General features: G+C 40.0%; 1 protein-coding gene across 24 annotated transcripts in view; it reads right to left on the bottom strand.

The window, feature by feature from the left end:
• TBC1D31 (TBC1 domain family member 31) overlaps positions 1-11,867 on the bottom strand; it is a 93,221-nt gene extending 81,354 nt beyond the window's left edge. For 8 of the 24 annotated variants that reach the window (XR_010159323.1, XR_002937747.3, XM_009455854.5 and 5 more), the window contains exons 1-3: positions 11,533-11,747; positions 7,126-7,272; positions 1,538-1,653 (exon numbers count right to left, since the gene is read on the bottom strand). Coding sequence is in view for 17 of the 24 variants with exons in the window: in XM_009455854.5 (XP_009454129.1) it covers positions 1,538-1,653; positions 7,126-7,272; positions 11,533-11,609 (340 nt within the window). In the remaining 7 variants the exon portion in view is untranslated. Of the gene's footprint in view, positions 1-1,537; positions 1,654-7,125; positions 7,273-10,947 lie in introns of all 24 variants that reach the window. The other 16 variants (XM_063816541.1, XM_063816545.1, XM_063816544.1 and 13 more) reach the window with 10 other exon arrangements.
• Between the last annotated feature and the right edge of the window lie 3,168 nt (positions 11,868-15,035).

Raw genomic sequence — 15,035 nt, 5'->3', positions numbered from 1 at the left:
ATGTTTGTAATGCCAAACACTGAAAACAGTTTGAAAGTCCAGCAATAGGTAATAGGTTAAAAAATTATGGTAAACATCTATACAATGGAATGTTAGGTATTGATTTTAGATATGCTACACGAATTTTAATGAGGTAAAATTATCCCACAAAACAATACAGATAGGATAATTATGCATTTGTTAGAATATAAAAAAAGTACATACATAGAAAACAGACTGGAAAGAGAGAGCCCCATTATGAAAACACTGTGTCTCTAGGCAGTACTGCAGAATCACTGTTTTTTTTCTTCTTTGTATGTAGGATGAGAGTGTAGTACAGTGATTAACAGCAGTGACTCTGCAGCCAGACCACCTAGGCTGGAATTCTGGCTCCACTGCTTATAAACTGTGGGACTCTGATTAAGTTACCCATGTGCCTCAGTTTCCTCATCTGCAAAATGGGGATGATAACAGTATTCATCTCTGTGGGTTATGATGATGATTAAAATTAATTAATGTGTATAAAGTCATAGAAAGTCCCTGGCAAAAAGTAAACACTATGTGTTAGCTATCACTATCTTTACTATTATTATTTATACATCTGCTGAATATTAGAACACATTGATTATTTTAATAAGAAAAAATACAGTTGAGATACCTTTTTTAAGAGTAATACGTTTAGTCTATAGAACTCTGTGTTCTCAATTTAAAAACATAATGTGGTATAAAATACACAGGCTATATTAAAAAAAGATACTGTACCTGTGTAGTAAAGAATTCGACCTTTACAGAGATGTCTGGCTTCTATTTAGGCTCCTGAGAGGTAACCTCTAAACCCTTGACTTAGGGGTGTCTTTGTTATTCCTGGCGGGTCCCTCACACTTTACCAGATAGCTTATGCTAAGAAGACTCAGAGTGGGAGATGGCCACACGAGAAAGGTCAACCGTGTGATTAGAAGTTTGGGGCTTTTGGGACAGGTGACATCAGACTAACTTCTAGGAGGAGAGGAGAGCTGGAAACGGAGTCCAGCCACGTGGGAAATGATCCAATCAATCACGCCTATGTCATAGAGCCTCAGTAAAAACTCTTGACACCAAAGCTTGGGTCGACTCCCTGTGTCAGCAGTGCTTGGCGCAGATGGCCAGCCACACACCAATGCTGGGAGGGTCATCTGAGAGGGCAACGCGTCCCTGAGGACAATGGAGGCTTCCCTTTTGGAAGCCTCCCAAATTCCACCCCATGTTTCTCTTCCTTTGGCTAGTTATACTTTGTACCCTTTTGTTATATTAAAACTGTCATCATTAAGTGTAGTGCTTTCCTGAGTTCTGTGAGTTGTTCTAGTAAATTATCAAACCTGACAGTAGTCAGGAAACCCTGACTTTGTAGTCAACTGATCTAAAGTGAGGCTGTTTCTAGGACCCCCAGCTTGCACCTAGTGTCTGAAGGGAGGGCTGTCATGGGTACTGCTCCCTCAAGCTGTACAGAGTGATAAAGTTCTTGCAGTTCTTCAGTCTATATTTTACTCTGCTTCAAAAGAAAAATAGGAGAACTTCTTACCTGTATCAAAACATTTAATAGAATAATCAGCTAATGCCACAAGGAATTCAGATTTCCTACGAAGATTAAAGGCCAGAGCTGTGCAAGCTTGTGCTGTTCGCTGAACAAGATTGAACCTATTAAGAGATCATTGCATTAGTATCATAAATTCTTCCAATAATTACAAATTCCATGTGGAAGGAGTCCGTAGAGACGGAGAAAATGAAACCCAGAAAAATGAGCTACCATTTTAGGCCAAAAATAGATTACGAAGGGTGCTATGTGCCATATTAAGGAGTTTGGATGTTATTAGAATAGGAAACCACTGTAAGTGTTAGCACAGCAGAATCACAATCAGGTATGTGTTTTAGGAAGACGATCCTGGCAGCAATGGCAAATGGATAGAGGGACAAGGAATAAAGGAGATCACTAAGAAAGTTACTACAGAAAATCTCAGCCAGAGATATGGGAGCATAAATAGGAGAGGTTTCAGAAGCCAAGCAGAGGTTCGGTATGGATTCAACATGGAGTGAAGAAGAGGGAATCAGGACGCGATCTTGCGTAAAATGAAGATAAGAATAGATACAGGGCTGGTGTGATGACTAAATGAAAGAATACATGTTGAGTGCTCAGTAGAGTACTGGACACCTAGCTGGAGTTTAATTTACAAAAAATTAAGCTTTTGAACTTAGGCAAAAGAGGAATAAGTTTGGGGGTAGGAAATAATAAACCTGCTTTTAAACATGTTGTTTAAGGCCCTTGTGAAACTGATCTAGAGTCATGCTGTCTGAAAGAAATACAACGTGGGCTACATACGTAATTTAAATTTTTCTAGGAGCCATATTAGAAAAGTAAGAAGAAACAGGTAAAATTAATCTTAATAATATATGATATGCTTTGGCTCTGTCCCCACCCAAATCTCATCTTGAATTGTGGCTCCCATAATTCCCACATGTTGTGGGAGGGGCCCAGTGGGAGATAATTGAATCACGGGGGCAGTTTCCCCCACACTGTTCTCATGGTAGTGAATAAATCTCACGAGATCTGATGGTTTTATACAGGGAAACCCCTTTCCCTTGGTCTTCATTTCTCTCTTGCCACCACTACATAAGAAGTACCTTTGCGTTCTGCCATGATTGTGAGGCCTCCCCAGCTACATGGAACAGAGAGTCCATTAAACCTCTTTTTCTTTATAAATTACCCAGTCTCGGGTATGTCTTTATTAGCATGAGAACAGACTAATATACTTTATGAACTCAATGTGTGTCTAAAACATTAGTATTTCAATATTTAATCAATTAAAAATTATTGAGATATTTTACACTTTTTATCATATTAAGTCATCAAAATCCACTGTGTATTTTAATTTTACATGTGCTTCATATCTCAATTTGGACCAATCACTTTTCAAGGGCTCAAGAGTTACATGCAAGCTAGTGGCTCCTGGAGAGCCCAATCTAGAAGATTTCTAGTAGGTAGTAGTAGCAGAAGTAGGTCTAAGTCAACAGTGTTTACATGGCAGATGAAGCCTGAGGCTTGGTGGTGATGTGATTATCGAAAAGAGTACCTGAAATATGGAAGGAAGTAAGCCAAAGAAAGATGTCTGGGGAGCACAACATGAAAGGGGAAGGCACTGGAAGAAAAGTCAGTAAAATAAGGGGGAAAAATGATCAGAGAGGTAGAAAATTCAGCAAAAGCTGTACCATGAAGCCAAAGAAAATAATTTCAGGCAGGATGGGAAGACAAGAGTATTTACTGTTTCAGTAAAATGAGAACTGAAAAGTGACCAATGGATTGAACAATTAGGAAGATTTTGAGGGAGCCCAGTATACTGGGCTTTATGATCAAGTCTGATTTTTAAGTCCCAGCTCTGCTGCTAACTGCTCAGCCACAAATGTTTTTAGTGAAGGGTGGCAGAATATGCCATCCCGAACATCCCACTTTGGCATAAGGATTACTTTGAGCTAAAGGTAAATGAGAAAAAGCAGATATAAGGAAAGCTCTCAGCCAGGTGCGGTGGCTCACGCCTCTAATCCCAACACTTTGGGAGGCCTAGGCGGGCAGATCACGAGGTCAGGAGATCAAGACCATCCTGGCCAACATGGTGAAACCCTGTCTCTACTAAAATACAAAAAATTAGCTGGGCGTGCTGGCACATACCTGTAGTCCCAGCTACTTGGGAGGCTGAGGCAGGAGAATTGCTTAAACCAGGAGGCAGAGGTTGCACAGTGAGCCGATCACGCCACTGTACCCCGGCCTGGGCAACAGGGTGAGACTCCGTCTCAAAAAAAAAAAAAAAAAAAAAGAAAAAAGAAAAAAAGAAAAGAAAAGCTCTCTGCTCTTGTCTAAAAGTTTACATAAATTTGCATACATTTACAAAGGGGTCCCTCTTCCCTTCTCTACCAGGAAGGACAACGGTTGATCACAGGAGTTGACTTTAGATCTTTATCATCCTGAAAATAGCACCAGAGAAATGTATATAACTACCATTAGTTTCCCATATATTTGCCTTCCCACAATTTGCTGCCCCTAGAGACTCAAGGTCCTCTTCTTTTGTCTTGTCACTTCTCTAAAAATGTATTGTTCTTTGATGAAGATGCTATATAAGCCAGAGCATAAGCCACTTTTTGAGTTAGCAATACCTGGATACTGTCATGTGTTACATGCATGACACAAGTTGATAACATCTCATACTAATACCTGGATACTCTGGGTATTCTAATGTGTTACACGCATGATAGATATTAATAACTTGTTCATTCTTCTCTTGTTAATCTATCTTTTGTTACAAGGGTCCAGTTGAGAATTTAGAAGGGTAGAGGAAAAATTATTTTTTCTCCCCAACAACCAACAGTGAAAAGGGAACAATGGACAAAATAGTAACACTTATGGTGCAATATCTCAGGAGAGGCTATTGAAGATAGGGATTAGCACTAGAAGAAATTAAGATCACCTGTTTTTATGAATAAGGTAATGAGGGCTGAACTTTATGAATAAGGTAATGAGAGCTGAACTTTATGAATAAGGTAATGGGGGCTGAACTTACAATATACTTGAGGCTGCAATGGGGAAGGAGAAAGGAAAGCTTGAAGGTATCTATTTTCCCATGAATCAGGAGGCCTGGCAGTCAGAATAAGAGTAGAGTCCAATGCAAGGAGACAAGGAAATTGGTAAAGGTTTGCGACACTTGGTGGAGAATAGGAAACGTTAAGTAACAGTAGACAAGCAAATGAAGTGCAAAGAGTCCTCGATGTTGAAGTTCATTATTCTGTCATGAAATCAATCAACAATTATTTTTATTTTTTTCAGAAGTATTAGCAAATAGACAGTGGTACTGATTTAAGATTAGGAATTGGTGAGGTAAGTTAAGCAAGAATAAAGGGTAGAAAAGTTGGGCCCATGACTTTTTTGGTAAAGGGCAGAAACAATGATTTACAGATTTTTACCTAATGAATCACAGAGAAGTAAATTATATGTCACATCTTTTCTTTAACTATTTAAGTTACCAAGATCAAGTTTCCCATAATAAGAAAACTCTCCTACATAATCACAATATAACCATCAGCACCAATAAATTACATTTATACATTACCACCATCTAATCCTAAAACTCCAATCAAATTTTGCCAATTTTCCTAATAAGTTCTTTATAGCAAAAGGATCAGTCCAGATTCATGCCTTTGTCATGTCCCTTTCATCCCCCTCAGATTAGGAGTTCTTTAGTCTTTACCCAACTTGCATGATCTTGTCCCTTGTAGAGATATCAGCACAGTTTTGTTATTAGATGTCCTTAATTTAGCTTTGTGTGATGATCCCACTGATTAGATTCAGGTTATATATCTTGGGAGGAATATCACAGAAATGATGCCGTGTTCTTTTCACTGCATCCTATCAGGTGGCACACAAATTTTGATTCATTCCACTACTAGTTATATTAACTTTAGTCATTTGATTAAGGCAGTGTTTGCTAGGCTTCTTCATTGTATAATTTTTTTCTTCTATAATTAATAAGTATTTTGTGGGGGGGTACTTTGTGACTATTCAATATCCATGCCTTACTAAACTGTTTGTATATTGGTTACAACATGAACTCATAGATTTCAATTTTATTCAATGCATGACCCATCTCCAATATGACCAGAGGGAGCTCCTTCAAGCTGGCAACTGTGTCTTTTTGACACATCCCGAACATTCTTTGAACAATTCCTTCTTTCTGGCTACAAAATGTTACACGCTCATCCTGTACTTTCCCTTTCTGCATTCTGAAATTGGCCATTTTTGCAAATATCCTTGATTCTTTTTAGTAGAAAGTGGTATTTTGAAAACAAGAACTCAACACCGGGTATATTCATTGCTGCTGGCATGCTATTGCTCCCAGGCCCTCTGGGTGTACGAAGCTAGGGAATGTGTACATATATTTGTACATACCTCTATTTAGTGCTATATCTATCTCTATATATTCAAAACCAGGGGTTCAAACTGATATATCTAATTCCAATACAATACCATGGGGTTTATTCTAGTTTTCTGCCCTCCATATATGTAAGTCTCTTTTCTAAGAGTGAGAAACTTGGCCCTCATTATCCCTAATATATTTATTTGATCAAAGCCCCCTGTATTAAACTAGCTTCCCATCACTGCCCCATTCGCTATGCAGACACCCTCTGCCTCTCTGCTAGGCTGCTGCAGCTGTCCTTCCCTCTTAGCCCCGCTGCATGAATACCTATCTCCATCAATCCCACTTAATTGCTTTCGGACTAAATTGTTTCACAAGGGAAGAGAAGAGGAAGAAGAGTGAAAACCAACTTTTTTTTTTTGAGATGGAGTCTTGCTTTGTCGCCCAGGCTAGAGTGCAGTGGCAGTGGCACGATCTCGGCTCACTGAAACCTCCACCTCCTGGGTTCAAGTGATTCTCTTGTCTCAGCCTCCCAAATAGCCAGGATTACAGGCGTGCACCTCCACACCCAGCTAATTTTTGTATTTTAGTAGAGACAGTGTTTCACCACGTTGGCCAAGCTGGTCTCGAACTCCTGACCTCAAGCGATCCGCCCGCCTTGGCCTCCCAAATTTCTGGATCACAGGCCTGAGCCACCACACCCAGCTGAAAATCAATTCTTTAAAATTCTTAGATCTGGCACCCCACAACAACAATGTGCAAAGAAAACTGTGTTATTTCTACACTGCCTCATGATGTACCAGAAATTGATAAACTAGCAATAATGGGCTGGGTGCAGTAGCTGGAACCTGGGGGTGGAGTTTGCAGTAAGCTGAGATCATCCCACTGCACTCCAGCCTGGGTGACAGAACAAGGCTCCGTCTGAAGAAAAAAAAAAATAGCAATAATAAATTTTTAAATTTAAGAAAAAAAAAAGTAAACTACTAGAGATACTATTAAAACCAGCACTTTAATTCTTTAAAATGTGAACCATGTTATCATTCTGTTTTTTCCCACTTTCGTCCTTTAGCACTTATGAGAGTATTTTGCAAGGTACCTGAAATATAATAGAACTTAATAAATCTTTCTGAATGAATAATGAATAGCAGGTACGAAAACAGTCAGTGAATTAATAACTTGTTAAATAACGTAGATATCAATGGTATCAGCTTACCTGTTTCCATGTAAGTCAAAAACATAAATATTTCCTTGGTGGTCCCCAGCAATTAAGCAGTCGCCTGTGCCATCAAAAGCCACATTCAAAAATCGCAAAACTTTTGGATGGTAATCGGAAGTGTTGTGAATAATGTTCACTATAATTCTGTCAAAGAAAAAAACCCAAACATTGAATCTATGTCACGTATTACTTGATATTATGAAAAATATGGCAAGTAAAGCATTTCGTCTGTTCATTCTTCCCTCTCCTACTGCTACCGCTATACCCCCGCTCCTCTAGAATCAATCTTACCAGGATTTCAGAAAAACAGGTCAGAAGCTACTCATTATCAAAATAGCTACTGTTCATTTATTCATCAAATACTTGAAAACTCACTGTGTCAGACACAGAACAAGCCAGGTGCTAAGAATAATTGATATGGTCCCTGCTTTCATGGCACTTACAATTTAGTAGTAAGGACAGACATTAAAAAAATAAACACACATATAAACAGATTTATAAACTGTGATTAAGTGATAACAACAGGGTATGAGATTTTGTTTTTGTGTATGGAATGTTTCACAGTGAATTACGCGTGCATGAGTTTTACTTCCATTTCTAATGTATCTACCATGAATACCCTGACAGGCGAGTTCTGTAAGGACAGGACCACTGCTTGCTCATTACTGTACCCCAGCACCTGGCCTACAACACACAAAAGACACTCAAAATATGCCTGCTGAATGAACAAATGCTTTAAGAAATCATTCTTTAAAACCCACATTAATCATACTGCCATATAAAACAGTAAGGGAGCTTATTTTTCAATCTTATTCTGGAGACACATATGTAATGATTAAACTTAAATGAAAACGAAAATATTCTAACCTGAAGTTTTAAACACTGATACACACACACACACACACACACACACATACACACAATTAAAAGAAAAAATAAAGAAGAAAAATCAAAACCAAACACGTCTCTAGAAAAATTTCAAAAAATTAGCCAGGCATGGTGCATGTGCCTGTGATCCCAGTTACTCAGGAGTCTGAGGTGGCATTATCACTAGAGCCTGGGGAGGTCAAGGCTTCAGTGAGCCATGATCATGCCACTGCACTCCTGCCTGGGTGACACTGTAAGACCCTGTCTCCAAAGGAAAAGAAAAATACGTATAGGGAAAAAAAGATGAATACAGCTAAATATTAACAGCAGCTGTCTGCAGGTAATAGCAATATGGTTAATTTTTTTCCCCTTTCTACTCTTCTATCTTTTAGACATGTTATTTAATGATTACATACTATTTTCATAACAGGAAAGACAAGAATACATGTGTTTAAAGTTACCCTTTTTGAGAGAAGGATCATATACCCTGTATCTGTTGAAAGAAAATTTATAAAATTAACTTACAGCACAAAATAACTCCTTAAAATAATATATGTGCGTATATTCTGGTCACAAAGATCAGAATAATCCCATTCTTTATTGCAACAATAGTTTTTAATCATGAAAATTTTATCTTAATTGATTTTTCATACATTTTTGGATTTTATTTTTTTTTTTTTTGAGATGGAGTCTCGCTCTGTCACCCAGGCTAGAGTGCAGTGGTGCAATCTAGGCTCACTGCAATCTCCACCTCCTGGGTTCAAGTGATTCTCCTGCCTCAGCCTCCTGAGTAGCTGGGATTACAGGTGCACGCTACCATGCCCAGCTAATTTTTTGTATTTTTAGTAGAGACAAGGTTTCACCATGTTGGCCAGGCTGGTCTTGAACTTTTGACCTCGTGATCCGCCCACCTTGGCCTCCCAAAGTGCTGGAATTACAGGCGTGAGCCACTGCACCTTGCCTAGTTTTTGGATTTTATATTAGAAACATCTATCTTCATTATAATTTCATTAAAGTATACTAAATTGAATTAAGTGGATTAAACATTTTCTCCATGTGTATCTAAACATAAGGCTTTTTAGACTCATTAAAGGAAATAGCAAAATTCTTAACAATGCTTATTTTTATCTAGTCCCCAAGGAATTAAAAACACAAAAATAAACGTACAGAAATGACAAGCAATATCAAAATGTTTCATGGCAACTAAACTCAGAGCAAACAACTTTTTCCTCCAGTCTTATTTTCTAGAACACTTATTACATGTTCTGGCTACAAAATTACACAATCATTGTTCAAAATATGAAAAATATAGAAATACACTAAGAAACAAATACTCAATTATAATCCTACCATGTAGATGTAATCACAATAGTGACATTCTGCCCGATTTTTCATATAAATCACACGTAAAAAATTTATTTTAGAGCAACTTCCTTTCAGATTCTCACAGATTGCCTGACAGAGTTCCTCAGTTCTCAAACATAAGAAGAATATCAAATATTTACTGAGCACCAAATGTGTAAGACAACCTGTCTGGTAAATCTGATTCTCCCCACTGACAGCCTTAGTGATTAACTTCCCCAAGGTCACAGAGTTGGTAAACGGACATTTACTTCAACAAAATACATCTGACTCCAAGTCAGTGCTCTCTGCCTGTCTAAACAGCATGAACAATGGGTTTTAACGAACACAAAGATAAGCTATGCTTTAGTGGAAGAAGCAAACAAGACATTTGGATAATCAACCCACTTCTTTCACTTTTTGAATCTTGCACATATATCTAGATATTTTGTATCATCAAGAAAGAGAGGGCGAGTTGGCTATAACTTTTAGAATGTTTAGAGAATACCAGGGGTGGGAGTGGTATTCACACAAACTCAGAATTTGAAAATGAAAAACTTGAGGAATCTCCACTTTAGAGAAAATTTTTTATTCAATGTAGTTGAGGCAGCGGCATTGATAAAGAGGCCTGACAGTAACCAGGAACCAAACAAGCTGCTGGTAAAACGTCTCGCATCGCACTTTGGATATACAGAGTAGGCACTTAAAACTGATTTGTCCGCCAGGCGCGGTGGCTTACGCCTGTAATCCCAGCACTTCGGGAGGCCAAGGTGGGTGGATCACGACATCAGGAGATCAAGACCATCCTGGCTAACACGGTCCGTCTCTACTAAAAATGCAAAAAATTAGCCGGGAGTGGTGCGCCTGTAATCCCAGCTACTCAGGAGGCTGCGGAAGGAGAATCGCTTGAACCCGGGAGGCGGAGGTTGCAGTGAGCCGAGATCGCGCCACTGCATCCGACCCTGGGCAACAGAGCAAGACTCTGTCTCAAGAGAAAAAAAAATTCTGATTTGTCAAGAAGCAACCAAAGGATCAATAGAAAAATCACTAGAGGCCGGGCGCGGTGGCTCAGGCCTGTAATCCCTGCACGTTGGGAGACTGAGACAGGCGGATCACCTGAGGCCAGGAGTTCAAGACCAGCCTGGCCAACATGGTGAAACCCCGTCTCTACTAAAAATACAAAAATTAGCCGGGCGTAGTGGCGCGCGCCAGTAATGCCAGCTACTTAGGAGGCTGAGGCAAGAGAATCGCTTTAACTCGGGAGGTGGAGGATGCAGTGAGCCGAGGTCGCTCCACTGCACCCCAGCCCAGGCGACAGAGCAAGACTCCGTCTCAAAGAAAAGAAAAATCACTGCTAGAACAAGAAACACACTGAAACAGGAACTCAAGCAATTTCCGTGAAATCCTAGGGAATTAGGAGCAATAAGATCACTCTGCGTGCAGAAATCGAAATCCAAATGGCACCGCTTTGTAGCAAAGGCTTCCAGGGAAATCACACAAGACAGGCTGAGCCTCAAACAGGACAGGTAACTGGGAACAGAATGAAAAGCAGCGCTGGCCGTACTAGAAGCCCCCCAGCAAAGCATAATGAACGCCCCAGCCCCTACATACACGCCGATATGTAAACTCCAGAGAACCGGAAGTGTGTTTTGTTCCATCGCCGTCCCCAGCGCTTAGAGGCGTGCTTGGCACACAGTAGGAGCTCAACAAATAGTTGATGAATGCTTGTGCGTCTAAACACATCCAAGGATTTAAGGATGGATAAACTGCAGCCTTTGGAAGAGGCAGAATTGTCCTGCTCTTCCACCCCGCATCTCCTCCTGGAGTTCTGCTCCAGCTGCAACTGTTAAATACTCACTGAGCACCTACTACGTGCCAGGGACACTAGCGGGATACCGTGATCATAAAAGCAGGAGAGTCCCGGCACACAGCAAAAGCCGCAAGTTCCCAGGTCTGAGAACCACCGGCCTCCTCCTGCTCCGCGCTGTCCCGGACCAGATCCCCGCTCCCAGAACTCAGAAGGGGATCTCTGCGGACCCTGGCGTCCGGAGCCATCTGTTCCACCGCAGGTCATCCAACCCAGGGATGCGGGGCAAGGTCAGAGCCAGAACCCGGAACGCTGCCTGACGCCCGGCGTCCCCTCCTCGCCGGTCTCCATCCCCTCCACAGCCCGCGCCCTCCCGCCACGGCCTTTACCCGTCCCGCGTGGCCGGGGACGGCTTGCGGTGCCATATCTTGCCGCTCTCCTTGTTGCCTAGGTCAGTGCTCTGCATGGCGAAGCTCGCCCACGACCGCCGGCGGCCCGCTGGGTAACCGTCCCAGCGCCTTCCCGGCAGGCCCAGCGCTCCCGGCCCGGGAAATTTGAGCTCCGGCCGCGGCGGCCTAGGTCCAGCACCAGCAGGCCGTACCAACCCCCTTTCTAATAACAACCAATTGGAAGGCTGATCCCTCCCAAAATCCGCCCAAGCGGCCACTCCCTCTCTGGACAATGTAATCGACCAAAGACCTTCTCTTAGACTCCACCTCTTTCTGAGCTCAGTCTTCCCGCCCCCGGACCCAAAGCCTTCTGGGAATCGTAGTTTTCTGCAGGTGGATCATAGACGCGAGGAATTGGCTTGGGAATTCCGCCCTTTGGGAGCCTCGTGGGGTTTTAGGCTCCCATCAGAGGCAATAAAAGTCATTTTCTCCTGTGGTCCCTGCATTCCGTTCTAAATTGCTTTTAGGGATTAAGGAATTGTATAGAAATAACTAAGAGAAGCAAGGAAACAAGTGCAGAGAAGCAAGGAGACAAATACATTGAGAATTGATGGGTTCCTTTCATAGAACGTTCGGGCTCAAATGAAACTTACAGATGAAATAGTTCATTCTTCCTGACCTTTTCACCATCCTCATGGTTTTGTTTCGTTTCTTCAGTTTCGTAATCTGACAGGCCTTCCAGCATTATGATGTCCAGTCCACCAATCATGGTCCAGAAAAGCAATAATATCAACAACTGGCTGCCTCGACTTTAGCGTTCCTTTGATAAAAATTCACTTAGTGCCTCCGGAGCGCTTACTAGGTATGGGGCACTTTTCTACTATACCGAATATATCAACTCAATTAATCCTCGTAGCAAATTTACAAGTTAGGTAGTACTAATTATCTCCGTTTTTAGTGCTCTATGAGGTTGTGCATTAATTTCCTGAGGCTGCCCTCACAAATTACCACAAACTTGGTGACATAAAAAAACAGAAATGTATTCTTGGGAAGTTCTTGAGGCCATATATCGGAAATCAAAGTGTCTGCAGCCTCCTTTCAGGGTCTAAGCAAGATTCCCTTACTTGTCTATTCCAGTTTCTGGGAGTTGCTGGCGTTCTCGGCTTGTGATCGCATCGCTCCATTCTCCGCTTCCATCTTCACACGTCTTTCTCCTCCTGGATGTATCTTTTCCTCTTCTGTCTGTTTCAAATCTCCCTCTGTTTTTCTCTTATAAGGAAACTTGTCATTGGGTCCATATGAATAATACAGGAATACAGGATGATCTTTTCATCTCAAAATCCTTAACTTGATTACATCTGCAAAGACCCTTTTTCCAAGTAAGGTAACAGTCACGGATTTTGGGATTAGTATGTTGACATATATTTTGGGGGGCCACCAATCAACCTGTTACAGGTAAGTACTAATATTATCCACTTTTGCAGACAAGGAAACCTTAAATCTTTCCATTCCTAGTCTCTATGTTGTTCTACAACAGAAAAATGATGTTAAAAAAATTATATGGTCGTGGTATTTGAAAAGTTCAAACTCTTGATCAGAAAAGCAAATTCTCAAAAAAAATACTAATGCAGATTTTTAAACTTTATGTTGTTATCAACGGGTGGCTCTGAGAGATCAGACAACTTGTAATGACCTATTGCAGAGGAAGCAACTGCAGCTCTTATTTTTATTTATTGGTTTTGAGATGGAGATAAACTACATGTATCAATGTTTGCATTATTATTTAGGAAACTTAGAATCTTAAATTTAAGATACAGTGCCTAACCTGAAACAGATTATTTCACAACATTTCTATCCCACACCATTAACCAAACAACCTTTTTTTATCGGAAGCAAAGATGAATCTGCTGAATGATTTTCTTAACTTCTCTAGCTTAACCTGTCTGCAGCTAAACTAGTTTGGGCTGTCTCAGCCCATGTGACCATCCTATTCAATCTCAGATATGTGATAAAGAGGTTTATATGTTAGATCTTCTGGACTCCCACTTTGTACTTATCTTTTGATTTAGGGGGCACAATTTGAAGGTCAGGCTGAAGAGATGTGTACCCACAGCTGCTAAAGTTCTACTCATTAGATCTCCCAGTTTTTACAACACTAATTGGTAGTCTCTTGTGATCTAGTTCCTTTCTGTATTATTAGTCACTCAATAACAGGTACATACTATTTATATGTATCTATCTGTATATATACAGATAAATAATGTACAGATAAATATATATACATATATATTTGGATATCCAAATGTATATATATGGATATACACACACACACGTATACACTTACAACACTAATTGGTAGTCCCTTATGTTCTAGTTCCTTTCTGAATCATTAGTCACTCAGTAACAGGTACATACTATTTATATATATATATACACACACATATGTTATATATATAAAATACATATACATATATAAAGGTATCTATATGTATAAAAGTATATAGTATAAGTATACCTATATACCTATTATATATATGGTATACTATATACCTATACTTTATACCTTTATATATAAAGGTATACTACATACCTATTTATATATAAAGGTATACTATATACCTATTTATATATAAATATACCTTTAGTATACAGTATACCTTTGTATAGTGTAAAGGTATACTATTTATATGTACTTTCATATGTATTTATAAAGGTACACAGTATGGACCTTTATACATTTGTTTGTTTGTTTGTTTGAGATGGAGTCTTGCTCTGTTGCCCAGGCTGGAGTGCAGTGGCGTGATCTCAGCTCACTGCAACCTCTGCCTCCCAGGTTCAAGTGATTCTCCTGCCTCAGTCTCCCAAGTAACTGGGATTACATGCTTGCGCCACCACGCCCAGCTAATTTTTGTATTTTTTTTTTTTTTTTTTTAGTAGAGATGGGGTTTCACCATGTTGGCCAGGCCGGTCTCGAAATCCTGACCTCAAGTGATCCACCCACCTCGGCCTCCCAAAGTGCTGGGAATACAAGTGTGAGCCACTGCACCTAGCCTATATATATTTATATGTGTATATATATAAATACATACACACACAAATAATATGTACCTTTATATATATTTATGTACATATAAATAGTATGTACTATATAAATAGTATGTACATACATAAACAGTATGTACATATATACATATATATATTATATATACACATATGTACCTGTTATTGAGTGACTAATGATTCAGAAAGGAACTAGAGCAGAAGGGACTACCAATTAGTGTTCCAAGTATATACATATAAACAGTTTTACTGAGAAATGATTGACATTCAATAAACTTTACATATTTAAAGTGTACAGTTTTATAAGTTTTTAGGTAGCTAACCCCCCCATGAAACCATCACTATAATCAAGATAATGAAAACATCCATCATCCCTAAAAGTTTCCTCATCTCTCTTTGTAACCTTTCTACTCCCACCCCACTTTGCCCATGAGCAACCACCG

The sequence above is a fragment of the Pan troglodytes genome, chromosome 7 (assembly GCF_028858775.2).
Source record: "Pan troglodytes isolate AG18354 chromosome 7, NHGRI_mPanTro3-v2.0_pri, whole genome shotgun sequence".
Classification (NCBI taxonomy): Eukaryota; Metazoa; Chordata; class Mammalia; order Primates; family Hominidae; genus Pan; species Pan troglodytes.
This window is presented reverse-complemented; position numbering and strand designations above follow the sequence as displayed.